This window comes from Mauremys reevesii, linkage group 5 (genome assembly GCF_016161935.1).
Source record: "Mauremys reevesii isolate NIE-2019 linkage group 5, ASM1616193v1, whole genome shotgun sequence".
Classification (NCBI taxonomy): domain Eukaryota; kingdom Metazoa; phylum Chordata; order Testudines; family Geoemydidae; genus Mauremys; species Mauremys reevesii.
This window is the reverse complement of record NC_052627.1, coordinates 84,068,616-84,088,373: the sequence shown is the minus strand read 5'-3', so window position 1 is coordinate 84,088,373 and position 19,758 is coordinate 84,068,616. Positions and strand designations below refer to the sequence as shown.

General features: G+C 44.0%; 1 protein-coding gene across 3 annotated transcripts in view; it reads right to left on the bottom strand.

Annotated features, from left to right (window-relative positions):
• Positions 1-19,758, bottom strand: part of MTMR7 (myotubularin related protein 7) — a 69,122-nt gene that overhangs the window by 32,982 nt on the left and 16,382 nt on the right. For all 3 annotated transcript variants that reach the window (XM_039539212.1, XM_039539214.1, XM_039539213.1), the window contains exons 2-5: positions 12,664-12,786; positions 9,990-10,152; positions 6,838-6,995; positions 381-509 (exon numbers count right to left, since the gene is read on the bottom strand). In XM_039539212.1, the coding sequence (XP_039395146.1) occupies positions 381-509; positions 6,838-6,995; positions 9,990-10,152; positions 12,664-12,786 (573 nt within the window). The remainder of the gene's footprint in view (positions 1-380; positions 510-6,837; positions 6,996-9,989; positions 10,153-12,663; positions 12,787-19,758) is intronic.

Below are 19,758 nucleotides of genomic sequence, written 5' to 3'. Positions count from 1 at the left end.
ATCACTGAATATATGAAACAATGCTGTATGTGAAATTATGGGTGCTCACTGATATTATGCTTTAAAGTCTGTGACTAAAAGGCATTTAAACCAGGCATATCAGGAGGAGTTGATAAACGGGTTTGTCCAGACAATGGAAAGAGTCCAACACCTCAAACCAGGTGTGGCCAAAATCAATGGGCTATTCATTTGTATTGGAGGTTGCAGCAGGAAGAGATAATTTGCAGAATAGCTACCACCAGCAGGGTCAGGGAACTACATGCTTATTGCGTGACTGTTAGTGTCCAGGCTGAGCTACAGCAGCAGAGCATTTAAGGCATCAGGGTTACAGGCCAGGTGGTCTCACACCCTCTCACCCCAAAACTCAGGTCCACACTTACATTATTATCCTTACAGTAGTAGGAAAGGGCTGGGAAACGTCTTCTGCTCCGGAATTTAGAGCTCCCCACAATGATGTGTGCAGTTGCAGATTTTGGTACGTACACTTCAGTAGGGTATGAATCACAGACCTGCCAAAGGAAACTGTTTGTTTGTTTGCTTACTTTGTCTATTCAAATAGAACTTAACATGAATGTTAACTTTAATCATCACGATTACAAAAACAAAATCACAATTACACACCACCCTCATTCTGAGGATCCTAAAGTGTTTCAAACGTTAATTATGCCCCAGTGACAGGGTAGTCTGTCCCCTTAATGGAAGAGAGGCCTCAGAGTTAACTCTCCCCCACCACAGGGCACGGTCCTTTAATATTTTGGAAGGCCTGATATATACAAGGACCAAGCAGATACTGGTAGAAAGAAAGTGATTTGGAAATAAGGAGTGTTTGGAAGGAAATCCCATTACTGTTTCTTTAAGGGCCTAGGACTGAACTGAAAGGTGACCAGGCCATGGAAGCTGCAGACTACTGCAGAATCAGAACAGTGGAAAAGGCGGTATAAGAACAAAAGAAGGCCTGCAATGCCATGTTCTGGCATGAGGTGGTGCGATGATGGTGTGTTCACCATGTGACAGACTGTCACAGGACCTCTAGGAGATAAAAAATTATTATCATTATCCCTATTTTACAGATGGTAAAACTGAAACAGAAAAAGGTGGAGTGCTTTATATTCATGTATCCAATAACTTTGTGTGCCTATTTCAGTACACAGGATGAACAGGGATTCAGGAAATGAATCAGGATTGTGTAGTAAAGAAGAGTATGGTCTGTCTCATCAGTTGCAGAATTTGGAAGGTGTGCAAATAAATTGTCTTTTCTCTTCCCGATTGACTCATGGTTATGCAGTTGAATGCTGTCCTGAGAAATCTGGCCTCTGCCACAGAGTTCCTAGGTAATGCTGGTGTTGGTGCCACTAGGCCTGAGTAAACCAAAGTTGTGACTTTGGGCCTATGTGACCCAAAGTATCTTTATGTAAAGTGCTTTTGTTAGCCTTACTAAACTTTTGTAACCTTTTGTGTTATGTGCTAATTACTGGCAGTGGCAAGGTTGCTTGATACTAGATGTAGCCAATATTAAATAAGATAGGCGGAAAGCAGGTGCTGTAATTAAAGTTATATGCATGAAAACATAGCCCCCACGGTGGGAAAGTACAGATAACTGATCACAGAAAAGTTGCTAACGAGCTAAGGTGGTTTTTTGCCAAGTATGACTTAACTGCTTCATGTGATTGCTATTGCAAAGTGTATTTGCTGCATGGGAATGAAAGGTGGGGGGAGAGGAGGAGTGTGGGGGTAATGGGAATGCTTAGCTGAAGTTCTGTATAAAGAAAGAAAAACCGCTTGTATCGGTGTGCAGGATTTGAGAATGCTTTTCTCCCTGGCACCTTTCTTTGGGCTTAAATAAACCTGGTTTTGCTTCTCCACCCTGGTGTGATAATTAGTGCGACGCACACCGGGCAATGAACCCTGCTGTTGCTCCGCCTCGGGCTCTTTGAGCCGGCAACACTGGGCAAGCCGCTTAAACTGAAGTGTTCACAGTCAGTGACTAACTGTATGTTTATCATTTTTGGGTGCCCAGCATGAGACACCTGAGATGAGATTTGTGATAAGTGCTCACAGCTGCAGCTGAAGTCACCAAGAGCTGTACTTTGAATATAAAAAGTGCAATCAAAATGCTAAATTCTCTAGAAAATCAGTTCCTAAGCATCTCTAACTGGGCATCCAAAATTGATGGACACTTCACAACTTTGGGTCTAAATCTCTCTGTGCTTCTCCAGCTGTAAAATGAGGATAAAAATACCACTTACTCTCACAGGGGTGCTAAGATTAATTAATAGCTGTGAAGCATTCTGATAGGATGATGAGCACCACAGAAACACCCAAGAGGAAATTAATAACTGTATATTCAGTGCTGGGGTTTGGATATTTGTGGTTAAGATCTGGGGGCACAATCTGACTGAAGAGAAAAAGAAATATTAAATAACTCATTCCCTGACAATAGCTCAGTGGTTTGAGCATTGGCCTATGGAAAAAATGTGATCATGTAATTAGACACATAAGTGAGGCTGACCCCTGAGGTTACACATGCTACCTTAATGCTGGCATTTTCTAACGTGTGACGGCTTGACTTTGCAACCTTAATGTTCTTTTAAGGTATTTCTTTTGGATGCTATTTTAACAGAGTTCCCTTTTCAGTGTTGGAAGAGAGCACTGAATTCTTGTAATTCTTTACCATTGTCACATGAGAAATCGTTTTTGCACCAATGAAGACTGGCTTCAATGGACTTATTTTTGATTACGTGAGATCAGATTCAGGCCTGTTTCGGGGACATGAAAAAATATGACTAATTTTTATGTATGTATATATGAAAAACACTTCTTTATTTATAATGTATATTACTTCATATTAAATAATAAAAATAACTACTTTGTCTCTTCCTTCTGTGTATTCTTTCCTCCTTTTTCTCCCTTACCCTGCCTTCATTACCCTTTTCTTCCCTTCTATGATCCATCTAGATAAAACGTTTTCAGTGCTTTTGGTGTCTAATTTCCCTTGTTTTTCTGTAACACTTCATGATTCATCCTTCCTTCTGTGGCTCATTCTGATCCCTTACATTTAAGGCTGTGTCACATTAACTCCTACATTTGCCCTAAACCAGAAGTTTTCAACCTCTTCCTTACCAGGTCCCACCTGTTTCTCTCTCCTTCTCCCTTATCATTTAGGAAGTGAATGGTGGACACAACCCTCTGACACCTGTTTGCAACACCAGCCCCATCCCCAGGGGTGGTTGTAATCCCCAGGTTGAGAGCCCCTGTCCTAAATTAAGTCTTCTATCATAGTATCAGAGGGGTAGCCGTGTTAGTATGGATCTGTAAAAGCAGCAAAGAATCCTGTGGCACCTTATAGACTAACAGACATTTTGCAGCATGAGCTTTCGTGGGTGAATACCCACTTCTTCGGATGCAAGTAGTGGAAATTTCCAGGGGCAGGTATATATATGCAAGCAAGAAGCAAGCTAGAGATAACGAGGTTAGTTCAATCAGGGAGGATGAGGCCCTGTTCTAGCAGTTGAGGTGTGAAAACCAAGGGAGGAGAAACTGGTTCTGTAGTTGGCAAGCCATTCACAGTCTTTGTTTAGTCCTGAGCTGATTTCGGTATATCCTGTATAGGGTTTTCGGTATAGGGTGGTGTTAATGTGACCATCACTTATTTTCCCAGGGTGGAAGAGGGGGAGCAGATGCAAATAAGTGATGGTCACATTAACACCACCCTATACCGAAAACCTACTGACCGCTATGCCTACCTTCATGACTCCAGCTTCCATCCCGGGCACACCACAAGATCCATTGTCTACAGTCAAGCACTAAGGTACAACCGCATCTGCTCTAACCCCGCAGACAGAGACCAACACCTAGAAAATCTCCACCAAGCATTCTCAAGACTACAGTACCCACACGAGGAAATAAGGAAACAGATCAACAGAGCCAGATGTGTACCCAGAAGCCTCCTACTGCAAGACAAACCCAAGAAAGAAACCAACAGGACTCCACTGGCCATCACATACAGTCCCCAGCTAAAACCCCTCCAACGCATCATCAGGGATCTACAACCCATCCTGGACAATGATCCCACACTTTCACAGGCCTTGGGTGGCAGGCCAGTCCTCGCCCACAGACAACCTGCCAACCTGAAGCATATTCTCACCAGTAACTGCACACCGCACCATAGTAACTCTAGCTCAGGAACCAATCCATGCAACAAACCTCGATGCCAACTCTGCCCACATATCTACACCAGCGACACCATCACAGGACCTAACCAGATCAGCCACACCATCACCGGTTCATTCACCTGCACATCCACCAATGTAATATACGCCATCATATGCCAGCAATACCCCTCTGCTATGTACATCGGCCAAACTGGACAGTCTCTAAGGAAAAGGAAATGGACACAAATCGGATATTAGGAATGGCAATATACAAAAACCTGTAGGAGAACACTTCAACCTCCCTGGCCACACAATAGCAGATCTTAAGGTGGCCATCCTACAGCAAAAAAACTTCAGGACCAGACTTCAAAAAGAAAGTGCTGAGCTTCAGTTCATCTGCAAATTTGACACCATCAGCTCAGGATTAAACAAAGACTGTGAATGGCTTGCCAACTACAGAACCAGTTTCTCCTCCCTTGGTTTTCACACCTCTACTGCTAGAACAGGGCCTCATCCTCCCTGATTGAACTAACCTCGTTATCTCTAGCTTGCTTCTTGCTTGCTTATATATACCTGCCCCTGGAAATTTCCACTACTTGCATCCGAAGAAGTGGGTATTCACCCACGAAAGCTCATGCTGCAAAACGTCTGTTAGTCTATAAGGTGCCACAGGGTTCTTTGCTGCTTCTTCTATCATACTATTTCCACAATTCTATAATAAATGCAAACTTTTTATATTAGAAACAAAAGAAAACAATTAACTTCTGGCAGAACATACAGTCCCCTCTGAGGAGGTCTCAAAACCCCAAGTGATCTTGTGTAGCATGTGTGCACTCCAGTGCCAAGGCACAATGGGAGTGAGCTGATGTGTACTGACAGGCTGACTTCAGAACTGATTTAGGATGCTATCTCTTTCCATTAATGTTACTTCATCACATTTTTAAAGTCTGACTCAAACAAACGTAGGGCAGGATAGGAACATCAACTAGCTAGGTAGAAAGGAGTGGAATTAAGATTTGTGACTTCTCAGACCATTGTGATAATATTCCATCACAAACAATCCTCAGCAGCACTGCACATAATTTCATGAACAAGGAGGTAAGAAAGTGTTAAATTCATTCTTTCAAACTAATGGCTTGTGTAACTATTAGGTGGGGGCAAAAAATTTTAAACACTCACTATCCCCAATTCAGCAAAGCATTCATATGCTTAACTATGCATGCGCTTAAAGTTATTTTGACAAGTCACTTTATCTCCTTGTACCAGTAACTCCTCACTTAATGTTGTAGTTATGTTCCTGAAAAAATATGACTTTAAGCAAAATGATGTTAAGTGAATCCAATTTCTCCATAAGAATTAATGTAAATGAGGGGGTTAGGTTCCAGGGAATTTTTTTCCACCAGACAAAAGACTATATATTATATAGTATATGTGTGTGTGTGTGTGTGTGTGTGTGTGTGTGTGTGTGTGTGTGTGTGTGTGTAGATATAGATATAGATACACACACATACACACACACACTGTATAAGTTTTAAACAAACAATTTAATACTGGTACACAATGATGATGATTGTGAAGCTTGGTTGAGGTGGAGGAGTCAGAGGGCGGGATATTTCCCAGGGAATGCCTTACTGCTAAATGATGAACTAGCAATTGGCTGAGCCCTCAAGGGTTAACTCTCACACTCTACAAGGCAGCAGGAATGGAGGGAGGGGAGAGAGCATCAGAGACAGACACACACAGACACCCCAGCTGCTGCTGCCAGCAAGCTCCCTCTGTCCTGAGCCCTGTTGTGTGTGTCCCCTGCTCTATGGAAGATGGGGTAAGCAGGGTGCAGGAGCAGGGGGAGGGGGACACCCTGACATTAGCCCCCCCCTGCCTCCCCTCTCCCACACAGCAAGCAGGCGTCTCGGGAAGCAGCTCCAAGGCAGAGGGCAGGAGCAGCAGTGGCGGGAGGGACAGCTGCAATTGCTAGCCTGCTGGGCAGTTGCTGCACAGGGAACTTAGGGGAGTGGAGAGCTGATAGGGGGAGCTGATAGGGGCAGGGCCGCCCAGAGGATCCAGGGGGCCTGGGACAAAGCGGGGGAGCTGCAGCGCTTGTACTCACCCAGCGGTGGTCCGGGTCGTTGGTGGCATTTCGGCGGTGGGGGACCCTTCAGTCGCTCTACATCTTTGACAGCACTGAAGGGCCCCCCGCCACCGAAATGCCGCCAAAAACCCAGACCACCACCAGGGCCAGGGCTCGCGGGGCCTGGGGCAAATTGCCCCACCTGCCCCCCCCCCACCGGGGCGGCCCTGGATAGGGCGGCTGCCGGTCCACCTTGGTTCCAAGCCCCCACCAGCTAGCTGCAACGGGCTGCTCTTCCTGCAAGCAGTGGACAAAGCAGGCGGCTGCCAAACGACGTTAGAAGGGAGCATTGCGCAACTTTACACGAGCATGTTCCCTAATTGATCAGCAACGTAACAATGAAACAACGTTAACCGGGACGACTTTAAGTGAGGAGTTACTGTACTTCTATTCCACATGGGTAAAACGAGATAATGAGTCCTTTCTCCCACTCTGTCTAACCTCTTTGGGACAGAGGGACTGTCTCTTAAGATGCTATGTACAGCACTTAACACCATGAGGCCCCTGCCTTGGTTGGGGCCTCTAAGATCTACTGTAATACAAATAATAATTACACACTTGGTAGTCTCTGTTTACATCACTGATCTGCCAATAGTTATTTGGAACACCCATCCGATTGTATTCTTCATTGAGGCCCACAAGCTTCCATCCTTGTTCTCGCTCTTCTTTATCTAACTTTGGGTTGAATGAGAAGCAGTAGAGCTCTTCATATTTCACTGAAAGAGAAAAGAGGCAATAAGACAGGACAATAAATCTGAGCTGAGAACAAAGTCTCCAAAAGCAAAGTTGGTATGTTATTCTCTGTATGGGATGTTATTGTCTGTTATTCCCATTCGGAATCGTATGTTTTGCTATGCAAAAGCCCATATACCAGCATCTAATCACATAGAAGCTTACTTTGAAAGTAGTAGGCTATTCTGCTGTTTGTGGCCTTTCCCCCACACCTACTTGTACAGGCCTGTATTATTGATCCTACTTACAATATAGGAGGAGGAGCGAGGGCATGGCAGGCTCAGGGGAGAGGGCGGGAAGGGGTGGAGTGCAGGAAGGGCCTGCGGTTAAGCAGTGAGCACCCCCAGCACATTGGAAAATTGGCTCCTGTAGCTCCAGCCACGGAGTCGGAGCCTATACAAGGAGCTGCATATTAACTTCTGAAGAGCCGCATGTGGCTCCGGAGCCACAGGTTGGCCACCCCTGCTTTAACACATCACAAGTGCATGTTTCATCCTCTCACTGTAAGGTCCTTATAGCTTTTGGATCAAAGATTTTAGTATTTAAACAAAATAAAGTACACTGAATTCTGGCAAACAATCACATCTGTTGTGAAAATGTCACCATTTGATAAATCTGTTTCAGACTGTACTAATAGGAGATATACCAATCTCCTAGAACAGGAAGGGACCTTGAAAGGTCATCAAGTCCAGCCCCCTGCCTTCACTAGCAGGACCAAGTACTGATTTTTGCCCCAGATCCCTAAGTGGCCCCCTCAAGGATTGAGCTCACAACCCTGGGTTTAGCAGACCAATGCTCAAACCACTGAGCTACCCCTCCCCATAACTATAACTGTCTTGAAGTCAAACAGGTTTAAATACAACCCTCAGTTACTTCTATTTTATGTCCTTGATAAGCAGAATAAGTCAAAAATAGAGAACAGGAACTTATGTATGGCTTTAATAAAAATGGCTTTCATTTTAACGTCCATCTTCTTCTGCAGAAAGCATCTACTGTACTTCCATTATAGGTGATTGTTTTAGATTTAACAGAGCAATAAAGACTAGTTTTAAGTTTCCATTAAATACATAGGGAAAAAATAAAGCTAAACATGTCTCTGGCGTCTAATGACATGATGATTTCCATTAATTAAAAAGCTTGTGTGGTTTGTAATGTTATCACAGTTCCTTGGGGAACTCAGTTCCCTCTTTAGAAACAATTATTAACAAATATGAGGACAGAAAGGAAGGAAAGTTCCCTTGTTAAATCTTTATGACTCAGGCACTGAGCTCAAGATCAGCAAAGTCATTATTTAAAGAAAAAGAGAAGAAAGATCACTGAAACGCAGTTTGCTAGATCAAACGTCGTTCTGTGTTTTTTGTTATGGCACAGCCTCATTTGCTTATGTACAACTGTGTATAATTGTTAACTTTAACCTGAAAAAAGTAACTTCAAATAAAAAATCTGGCTGAAATCCTGATATTTATTTTGCATCCCAGTTGCCAAAGAATGCATTAAATTAGCTGAATAAAACTACACTTCAGATATTTCCTTTCCATTGTACCTGCTCACAAAACTAAAGTGGAAACTTTCACAACTATATCAAATTATAATATACATGTCTTGGTTGTATGTATATCTAGCCTGCCTATCATCTCAGGTTTTAATATCATATGACGGTACATAAAGGTTTTCCAAAAGCATCGATTGTGCCTTAAAGCTTAGTTAACATATACCCTCTATAATATTTAAGGCCTGATACAAAGACAGTATTATAGTCATTGAGCTAAATTCTGCTGTTGTACAACTTCAAATGTTACTGTGACACAAAGTAGCCTAAGCTAAAGGGCCAAATTCTGCTTTCAGTTGTACCTGTGCATGTTCCATTAGAAGTTGACAGGTACAAATGAAAGTAGAATTGGACCCTTTAGTGTGGTTAGGCCACCTATGTCACAAACTGTTACACGGCATTACACAATATCACGACAGAAGATGGGATCTTACAGTTTCAGGTATGGTATAATGCAGGAAAAAAGGCAAGTGGGGGAGGGAAAATAGAACCTGATTCAGCCAGAATTCCTCCTAGGGAGGACAAGCAGTCCACAACTGTACAGCAATTATACTACCCTTCAAGAGGGTGCAGCACTCTGGCAGACAGAAACAGGGCATAGAAAAGTTGCAACCACCAGTATTGGTAGGCCAAATCCTGCTCACTTTACAATCTGTCCTATTAACTTCAGGTGAGTAAGATTCCCATCCCCCCCCACAGTGTCAATGGCAGATGCTTTATGGCTAGAGGCAAAACATGATGCTGCTCTGCAGCAATGCCACCCACCTGGTTCAACTGGTGGAAAATGTGACTGGATCCGCAGAGCATGGGATAGCCTCAGAAGGAAAGGGGAGGGGCAGTCCTTGCAAGAGTAGGCCTCTAATCCCCATAGGCACTGCCACTCATTGGCCAGCCAGAGGGAGATAATAGGAGCCAATTGACTCCCTGTCCTGAAAAGTTTTCAAACTAAATCACTTAAAAAATGATGGTGTGAATCTTCTAAAAATGAAACCTACATCTATCTCTGAGTGGTGAAGAATATGTATTGTTATAACAACATAGAAATCTATGATTAAATCAAGTCTTCCTGACTAGTAATTTAAATCAAATCCGCCCTGCCAGCCAGTGCCTGCTAGTGACCTCTAACTAGACATGGCCCTGGGCTTTGTTTGTTCTACTGACAGCATTAGCTGTCCCACTATGTGTGCTCACTAGCACTTACTGCCACATTATGGCTGCCTCTTGTATGAGTGTTGCTGATGGAGTGAGGGGAGACTCTCCAGGCAGATTACAAACAAAACTGCCTTTGCCCTGTTGTTTGAAAAAGATGCTGACATCATCTCACCAGCAGGCAATAGTCCATTAACAACCTCGGCTCCTGTCAAAGGGCATTCAATCCGGCTAATTGCTTACAAGCATTAACGTCTAGTGCTGTGCTCCCCTTGCATACCTGGCCGTGCCAGACGTATTAAAGATATGTAAACATCATGGCAATCTCTTTCCTGAGGTATGATAAGCTGGATGATCTGGAAGTTCTTGCAGCGAATCAGCAAAGGGCAGCCAGTAACAGTTGTGGCCTGTTTCTCAATGGAGGAAATTTGGCTGTGAAGAATCTGAAAAAAAGACCAAAATTGGTTATGCCAAGCAAAAGTGACATCTGTGGTACAGAGAAACACTACACTGATTTCCCATGGCCTAAACAGTAGCAGAGACATTTCAGAGAGTCCTCACAACCCTCCTCATAGCTCTTTCCTCTTTTCTCCACTTCCAGGCACAAATGATAAGAGACTGACATGGCTCCTATCATAACCTAGAAGAAAAAGTTCTCTAATGCTTCAGATATTCAAAGGGTGTTACAAATACTAACTAATTCATGACATCTAATTGCTTTCTTAAAATGTAAGCTAGTGGTTATAAAAGAGACATCTTTTTTGATCCAGCTTTAATGAGAAGTTAACAGCACCAGTGATACGAATTAAAAAAAAGAATCTAGGCCAAAACTTTGCCCCTCTCAACTGCCAAAAGCTCAAATATCAGCTCTTATTTAATGATACTGTACACTGAAGGTGAGGATTGGAGGGAAGGAAAGAATTTATGGTTAATGTCAAATGGGCAATAGAGTCAGTAACTAAACTATAGGCAGACACTCAGATAGTATAGTGAGGGAGGCACATCAGTACCTAGATAGCTATAGATACATTAGATAGATTTGATAAAACAGACAGACAAATTGGGTGAGAGATAAAACAGGTAGACAGATACCAAATTACCTCTGTGTGGGGGAGGGGGAGAGAGAGAAATAACTGCTACTGCTCAGACAGATATTGATAGCAGCATCTTTACCTTCATGTAAGAATACAAATTCAGAGTATCTCAGGATTTCTGCCCTATTCTTCCCCACAGGATACCAGTAATTCTAGTTTGAAACAGTGGTCCCACTGTAATTACTGTAGAACAGAGGTTCTCAAACTGTGGTCTGCGGACCATCAGTGGTCCGTGAGCTCCACGCAGGTGGTCTGTGAACCGTTCCCTCTAAGGTACACGCAGAGGTGAAAATAAGCCGGTGCGGTCCGGTATGCTGTGCTGGACTGCATTGACTTCCACGGCGGGGATTGAAAGGGCTCTGGGCTGCCCGCAGCTGCGGCTCTGGCAGCCGGGATGGGGCCGAGATTTAAAGGGCTCAGAGGTCCCTGCAGCTGCGGGCAGCCCAGAGCCCTTTAAATCCCGGCCACGGCTCTGGCGGCCAGGCTGGAGCCAGGATTTAAAGGGCTCAGAGGTCCCTGCGGCTGCGGGCAGCCCAGAGCCCTTTGAATCCCGGACACGGCTCTGGCGGCCAGGCTGGAGCCAGGATTTAAAGGGCTCCGGACTTCCCTCAGTGGCAGGAGCTCTGGGCCCTTTAAATCTCTGCCCCAGCCCTGAAAAGCTCAGGGTTCCCCCTGGCGGCCAGAGCCCCAAGCCCTTTAATTTGCCCCTGAGCCCCGGGGGGCTCCCAGCCACCTCTGCAGCTGGGAGCCCCTGGTTGATTTAAAGGCTCTGGGTCTCCCAGCCACAGCTGGTTCCCCAGGGCCTTTAAATCTTGAGAGGCCATGCCCCTTCCGGATGAGGCCACACCCCTTCCAGGTGAGGCCACGACCCCCTCCGGACTCCGGCAGTACCGGTAAGTCCTGTAAGTTACTTTCACCCCTGGGTACAAGCCTGGGCGACCGCACATTGGAGAATGAAGGGCCACCCACCTCATCAGCGGAGCCGTGCGGGCCTGGCTCCACTAATTAGGAACCTGGACCCCGGAGAAGATGCACATGTAAGGTGAGGTGGTGGCCTTGTGGGGAATAGGGGATAGGTGGGAGGGGGCAGTGGGGTGAGAAGAGGGGGTGGGGGAAATTTGGGATGCGAAGGGCTGCAGCAACCAGAGAAAGAGGCGACTTTCCCCAGCTCCAGGGCTGCGGCTTCCAGGGAGAGATGGCCATCTTTCCCAGCCTCAACTCTGTGGCTGCTGTGGTGGAGAGGAAGAGAGAGATATCCCCCCTTCTTCCCAGCTCCAGCTCGGGGGCTGCTGCAGCCGGGGAGAGAGGGCACATCCATCACATTAGAAAAGTAAGACTACTGATATTAAAATATGAGTTGTGTGCTTTTATTTGTAGAACAAAAAATGTTAATTATTAAGAGGGTTTTTTTATATAGCGTTTTTATCCAAAGTGCTTTCAGTAGTTAGTTAACAGTACAAACAACATTTGGAAAGATCGTTAAGTGGTCGCTGAGACCCTCACCAATTTTCAAGTCGTCCATGTAAAAAAAGTTTGAAAACCACTGCTGTAGAACACTAATATTTTTATGAAGGTCCTTACATTTCTATTCCTGTGTTTCTGATCCCAATTCTCCTATAAATTTTTTAAATTTATCTAGGTAATTAAGTTTTCAATCTAAAATTCAGATTCTGAATGGCTAAAGGAATATATATTGTCTCAGTTACCAACTTTAAGCTAATTATTTTACAAATATTAATAGGTACAATGCCATAGGTTTACATAATATTTTACTATGTAAACTATTTTTATTTTAAAATAAGATAAGATCGTCACTACAAGAAGCTTAGTGAAAAAATTAGGTCTAATACATAATCATACCCAAGTTTCTTTACGAGTTTCAGACACATTGTCCACAAAAATAACATGAGTAGCTGTTAAATACAGAGTCCCAAGTGCAGCTTTCCTGGAAGATATACGATCTATTAAGCGGACATTTTCCACCTAAACAAAGAGAGGACATATAAAGAAAGAAAGTTAGATTAAGACGTAAAAGTCTGATTTTACTGTAGAACAATCCCATTACCTATATTTGTACCCATGTCAAAGTGAATCAAATATATAGTTTTATATTTTAAGACATACAGCACATTTTACCATGTAAACAAAGAAGAACACTAACTGAATTATAGAGGTTGTTCCACTTATAAAATTCATTTTAATTGTTTATAAGACTGAAAATATTTTGAAGAAAATAAATGACTGCATGAGTGAAATATACAAATATTAAATTATACCTTGTACTGAGGTCCTGCCTACCGATTTCACTCAAGGAAATAATTTTTATACCATTGTATTTATTTTCTTTAAAAAAAGCAGAGAGTACATCTGGGCTCATATTCTGCCATCAGTGCATGCAGCTCCCATTGACCTCAGTGGAAGCCATATGCGCATTCCACGTCCTGTCTTCAGTAATATACATGCAACCCTGTTCAACTGACATGTTGAGTGACTTTAACCTGGAACTTGGGGCAGCTGAAATTAGGGATGTGAATGTGACCTTAAGGATCTTGTTTTGCTTTGCTATGGTGTGGCAGCAGAGAATACAGTTTGTTCCCCACCAAAATCCCACCAGGTAACCATAGCACTACTGTTCTTAGACTAGTACAGAATGACTACAAGGGGAATAATATTGAAAACAAGCAAACTCAACATTAGCATAGCCAAACTACATATAAATTATGAGGGAAGCTAGCCTCAGCATGGAAAGACTAGTTTAAACACAGAAAAGCACAGTTAAACCAGTTTTTAACCAGAAAATGTTAAGATAAATACACTCCACAATTCAAAAGTATGACAAGATGTTCCCCAAAACCAAAGTTCCAAAACCAAGTTCATTGATGCTGTACAAAATGATTGTTTATACATTGAGGCGGGGGAGGTGACAGGAATTTTGGTATTAATAAAATAATAAACCCTACGATTATGAATGAGCTGCTAAAGAACATATTATGAGTGCATGACATTATCAGTGACCTTCAGCAGACAGCGCTCTTAGGCACTGTGAGAATTTTAAGGAATGTCAAATGAGACTGAGTCCATTTGATCACCTAAAATGTAGGAATTCTGTGGGTTTAACAAAACTCCTGACTACTAAAACCTATGGAATCGGTTCACAATCAGGATTCTCACCAGATTTGCCTGTTACTTTGGGGTATGCTCATTTATTAGGGTTACTCTTCTGCGGGTGTCTGTAATTCTATCAATGTATTGCTTGTGTTCTCATATGGAGCTCTACTTCTCCCTTCTGCAAGTTCCCTCCCAATGGAGCTATCGTGCAGGACCTAGGTTCCTCAGGGCTGGGTTCTTCCAGCCCCAGAATCAGAGGAACACAGATATTAACAGAGTGTGTCTGACAGGACCGGGTTAATCAGCACTCCCAAACTGACCCCTTATATGCCACTAGACTCAGCAGACTGGGTCAAGCAGCATTTCCAAGCTGTCATCCTCATGTGTCCCTGGTTCAGCACATTCCTATCCCCACTTTCACATTACAATTGTTCTGGTAGTAACTCACTTGATGAGCAAACCCCACAGGACTTTTGGGTGCTGCAGGGATCTTTTAGCTTAGGCACAGGCACCAACTTTCCTTGATGCCGGTGGGTGCTCGTGACCCCCCACCCCTGGCCCCACCCAACTCTGCCCCCTCCCTGCCGCTATTGGACCCCTCCCCAAATCCCCGCCCTGGCCCCACCTTTTCCTCGAGAGCACCGCGTTCCTCCTCCTTCCCCCGCTTGCCGCACAAAAAAGCCGGGGCGGAGGTGGAGGTGAGGTGGGGGGGACGAGTCGGGGAGCTGCCGGTGGAGCAGCCCTGGAGCACCCACGTAGTCAGCGCCTATGAGCTTAGGTACGAGGAGCATTGCTGCAGAGCGAATGAGGAAACCAAAAAACACCCACGAGGGGGAGGGAGAGAGAGAAGCAACCAGCTTAACCATGAAAGTTATTTATTGCCAGGTAATAACCATAGGGGGCCAAAACAAACAAGAAATTATAATATTAGTCAGGAGAAGATGAAGTCCCAATGGAACTGATGCAGATTTTGGATCCAGGCATCAGAACACTTGAGCATGGGTAGGGGTTTTTGTAGAGAAACAATGGTTTGTGTGTAAACTGATGGCTCAAGGGAGTATACCAAAGTTGTTTTGTTCAAACTAGACAATGGGAACTGATCATTCCTGGCTATGGGTGGTGTTCCTTCCCTGTGGCGATCGGGGGAGGTCCTGGACAATTGGAAAAAGGCAAATATAAGTGCCCATCTTTTAAAAAGGGAAGAAGGAGAACCCAGGGAACTACAGACCGGTCAGCCTCACCTCAGGGCTTGGCTACACTTACAAATTTGCAGCGCTGCAGCAGGGTGTGAAAACACACCCTCTGCAGCGCAGCGCCAGTGTAGTCAAAGCCCCAGCGCTGACAGCGCTGGGAGAGTTTTCTCCCAGCGCTGGCGCTGAGCGCTTTGAAATGCAAGTGTAGCCAAAGCCTCAGTCCCTGCAAAAATCATGGAGAAGGTCCTCAAGAAATCCATTTTGAAGCACATGGAGGAGAGGAAGGTGATCAGGAACAGTCAACATGGATTCACCAAGGGCAAGTCATCCCTGACCAACCTGATTGCCTTCTATGATGAGATAACTGGCTCTGTGGATATGAGGAAAGCAGTGGATGTGATATCTTGACTTTAGCAAAGCCTCTGATATGGTCTCCCACAGTATTCTTGCCAGCAAGTTAAAGAAGTATGGATTGGATGAATGGACTATAAGGTGGATAGAAAGCTGGCAAGATTGTTGGGCTCAACAGATAGTGATCAATGGCTTGATGTCTAGTTGCCAGCCGGTATCAAGCAGAGTGCCCCAGGGATTGGTCCTGGGGCCAGTTTTGTTCAACATCTTTATTAATGATCTGGATGATGGGATGGATTGCACCCCTCAGCAAGTTTTATAGATGGAGATATACCTATCTCATAGAGCTGGAAGGGACCCTAAAAGGTCATTGAGTCCAGCCCCCTGCCTTCACTAGCAGAACCAAGTACTGATTTTTGCCCCAGATCCCTAAGTGGCCCCCTCAAGGATTAAACTCACAACCCTGGGTTTAGCAGACCAATGCTCAAACCACTGAGCTGTCTCTTCCCCCCCTAAGCTGAGAGGAGAGGTAGATATGCAGGAGGGTAAGGATATGGTCCAGCATGACCTAGACAAATTGGAGGATTGGGCCAAAAGAAATCTGATGAGGTTCAACAAGGACAAGTGCAGAGTCCTGCACTTAGGATGGAAGAATCCCATGCACTGCTACAGACTGGGGACCAACTGCTTAAGCAACAGTTCTGCAGAAAAGGACCTGGGGATTACAGTGGATGAGAAGCTGGATATGACTCAGCAGTGTGCCCTTGTTGCCAAAAAGACTAACAGCATATTGGGCTGTATTAGTATGAGCATTGCCAGCAGATCGAGGGAAGTGATTATTTCCCTCTATTTGGCACTCCAGATGTGGTAAGGCCATGTAGACATACCCTTAAATTAGCTGGATTTGACCTTATTTGTTTTCTTGCATACCCCCATGTAAACACTATGGACCTACAGATGCAAACTTCAGGCGAATTGCTAGGAATCACCTGAGAATCACATGCACGTAATATGCAGATTGAATGCATTGTTTCACTTTATAAAATAGGAAAGAGAAATCAGTGATTTTACACAGAAGCCCTCAAAACCACCCTTTGCCAGTTTGGTAGAAAAATTCTTAAATCATAAAACCAAGTATGCTCCCATAAGGCCAGTTACAATCTGTTTTAAACAAAAATAAAACTGCTAGAAAGCCTGGATGAAGTCTTTTCCCAGGACCATCTACTTCAGAGGTCACATACTGGGAAAAGGAGGAATGGAAGAAACACAGCACAAACCCAGTAAACATTTAGTATCAAGTAAAAGAGGAGATCCCATGAATAAAACAGAATGTCATACAAAACAGTGATTGAGATATAAAGTATTTTTAAGGTGCCATCTAAAAAGAGCCATGTGATGGGGTGGGTGTACCCCATCCAGTGCAGGGTGAATGCACCCCATGGACTGCCCTTGGCCTCTGAAGCTCTATTCCCTAGCCCTAGGCTGGCAGCTGTGTAGATTTTATCTGAAAGACCCACCTGCACTTCTCCTGTCTACATCATCATTTCTCAAACTTTATGCAAGAGAAGTGGATTTCACCCTGTAAGACCTCGCAGCCAGAGTCAATAGAGTCACCCTGGCTCTCAAGTTGTAAGGCCTCACGGCCAGAGTCAATAGGATTGCCCCTTCTCTCAGAGCTGAATGGCCCAGCAGCCAGTTGGGGAAGTGGGCTGCCACCACCACCTAGGGATGGGTCTCAGCCCTAAGCCCTATCAGTAGCAAGGATCTCTGCCACTGAGTTAGCCGGGATCCAGACTGAAACACGCTCATTGCTACCTACCACAGGGCTACTTCCTATCTTGTCCCTTGTAGTTGAGCAGCAGGCATCTCTGGGGTTTCCAGTCCAGTGCAGATGGCTACCAGAGACCCTGGGTTCTCATAGACCTCTGCCGCTGTCTGGGTCTCCGCCTAGGCTTCAATATCCCTGGCTCCTGCTGTCACAGTCTCTGGTACTTCCCAGGCTGGAGCCTACAGTGAGCATCCTTCTTCCTCAGCTGTCAGCCCTGACTGAGCTGATCTACTCACTTTTATACTATAGCTACACGTGGAGCATGCCCAGTAGGGTCCAGGGGTGTGTGGCTTCCTCAGCCCACAATGCTGAGTTAACCCTTACCTGTCCAGTGAGGGGTGAGTGCACCCCATTACAAGCCAACAAATAAACCAAACAGAAAAAAATTAGACTTGTCCAAACAAAAGCAGGTACCTAAGGTACAGTCTGGCAAATGGGAAATGTACTGTAAGACATGACAATGCTAAAGACCTATATATGTATATTAAATATATACCCACACAAAAAATAAGATATAAACTAATGGGAAGAGTTGCAAATAGGCAACTGTGGTAAGATATGCCTCATTAAAATGAACATACTGTCCAAAATATTATAAACTCTCAGTATCCTACATGGGAACACACCCAAACCATCAGGCTTTTCAGAGTGAATGGGTGTGGATTGGAACAAACTACTCAAACAAAAAAAAAGGGAATGTTTGAGAGAGGTGGGGGACTAGTGTCTTTAATCAGTGTTTACTCAGTACTTACTATCAGTGATTTCAATAAGAGTTAATTGAGTGAAGAAAGTTACAGTTAGGGAGTACCTCAGGATTTGGCTCAATAAAAATTGCCATGATTCACTGATTAGTCTTGGTGAGTTCTTAGATGACCTATGTCAAGCTCTGGTTACACTGACAGAAAGCTAAACCACTTCTGAAAACAGATTTACTAATAAACTAGCCCTCTGGGAACTATTTTTGTTCATCTAGCACTATTTCCAGAGGCAATTTGAACTGTGCTAAATCAGGGTCACGCTGAACTCTAAGCTCTAACACAGGACTCAAACACAGTGCTGGAACAACACTATTGTAATTCTGTTATGCGGGAGCAAACTACACTACCCAGTTTTAAACCCACACAGTTTGAAACTGATAGCATGGATAGAGCTTTATGGTTACCACCTCTCAAAGGAAACATTGCACATTTGCATTGTTTGGACTTGTTACTATAATCCCCTTTCCAATCCATATGCTTATTCGGAATTCAGAACTGCATATAAGTACATTCTCTGACATGGCTCCCTTTATTATTCTCTATTAACTGTAGGACTGTGATGAGCGTAGGGCTGGAATAGCAGTTGTGGGGTGGTCAGGCATTTGTGCTGACGCTCTATTCCCTAGCCCCAGGCTGGTGGCTGTGTGGATTTTATCCAAAAGACTCTCCTGCCTAGGTCACCATTTTTTCAAACTTTATGCAAGAGAAGTGGCTTTCACCCTTAGACAGAAAGATGCAGCAGCAAGTTTTGATTTCATTAAGTTGCTCAAAGGAGTCAGAACACACGGTCTCTTCCTTTCCACACTTCTCATCCTGAGGAGAAAGCCAAGCCAACTAGTATCTTGTAAATGGTCTAGAGGAGAAGAGTATGGTAGTGTACCCAGTAGGGGAGCATATAGTATCTCAGTATTACATAAGATGTAAAATTGAGGTTTCCTATATAAAAATCTGCAGCATGTTGGAAATTAATAATTTAGAGCAAAATAAAAAATGAATTTAATATCAAATTCACTACTGAAGGGAAACTAATAATTACTTGATTTATTTTCCTATTTAATTTACCTAAAACCATTCAATTTTTTCATGTGAAGATGCTACATAATCTATATTCTGCTCCACTGGAGTGCCACAGAATCTGGGAATTTTCGTCAAGCTGTCTACGGAACTTGCAGGGGCCTTGCCCAACATAAACTACACATGACGGAGGCTAGATCTGAAATGGCCAGTAATAGACAAAAGATAGCTAAGCCAACCTGTGAAATATGGTGAAAAGCTAGGTGTGCTCACAAGGAAAAGAGGAGAGAGAGGTAGAGAGAACGGAGTCTGTCTCCAGAGTTGTGCCAGCCTCTGCACCTAAATACAACTTCAGTCACTTATCAAACTGTGTTCCCCATAAATTTATTTTTGCTTGAGGACCCTGGATTGTGTAGCCTTCCGACGAAGTGGGTATTCACCCACAAAAGCTCATGCTCCAAAACGTCTGTTAGTCTATAAGGTGCCACAAGACTCTTTGCTGCTTGTGTAGGCTTAAAGGAGAATGTGGAACTTGAACAAAAGACACTCAAGGGACTTATTTTGACTATTACAACCCCTTACATGGGTATAAATAAAGTTTACCAGAAATATTATTTGCAATACAACACAGATGAGAGAAAAGAAGGCAAAAATAGAAGTTAGTGGGAAAGCAAATTAAGAACAGATGTTGGCACTTTTTACT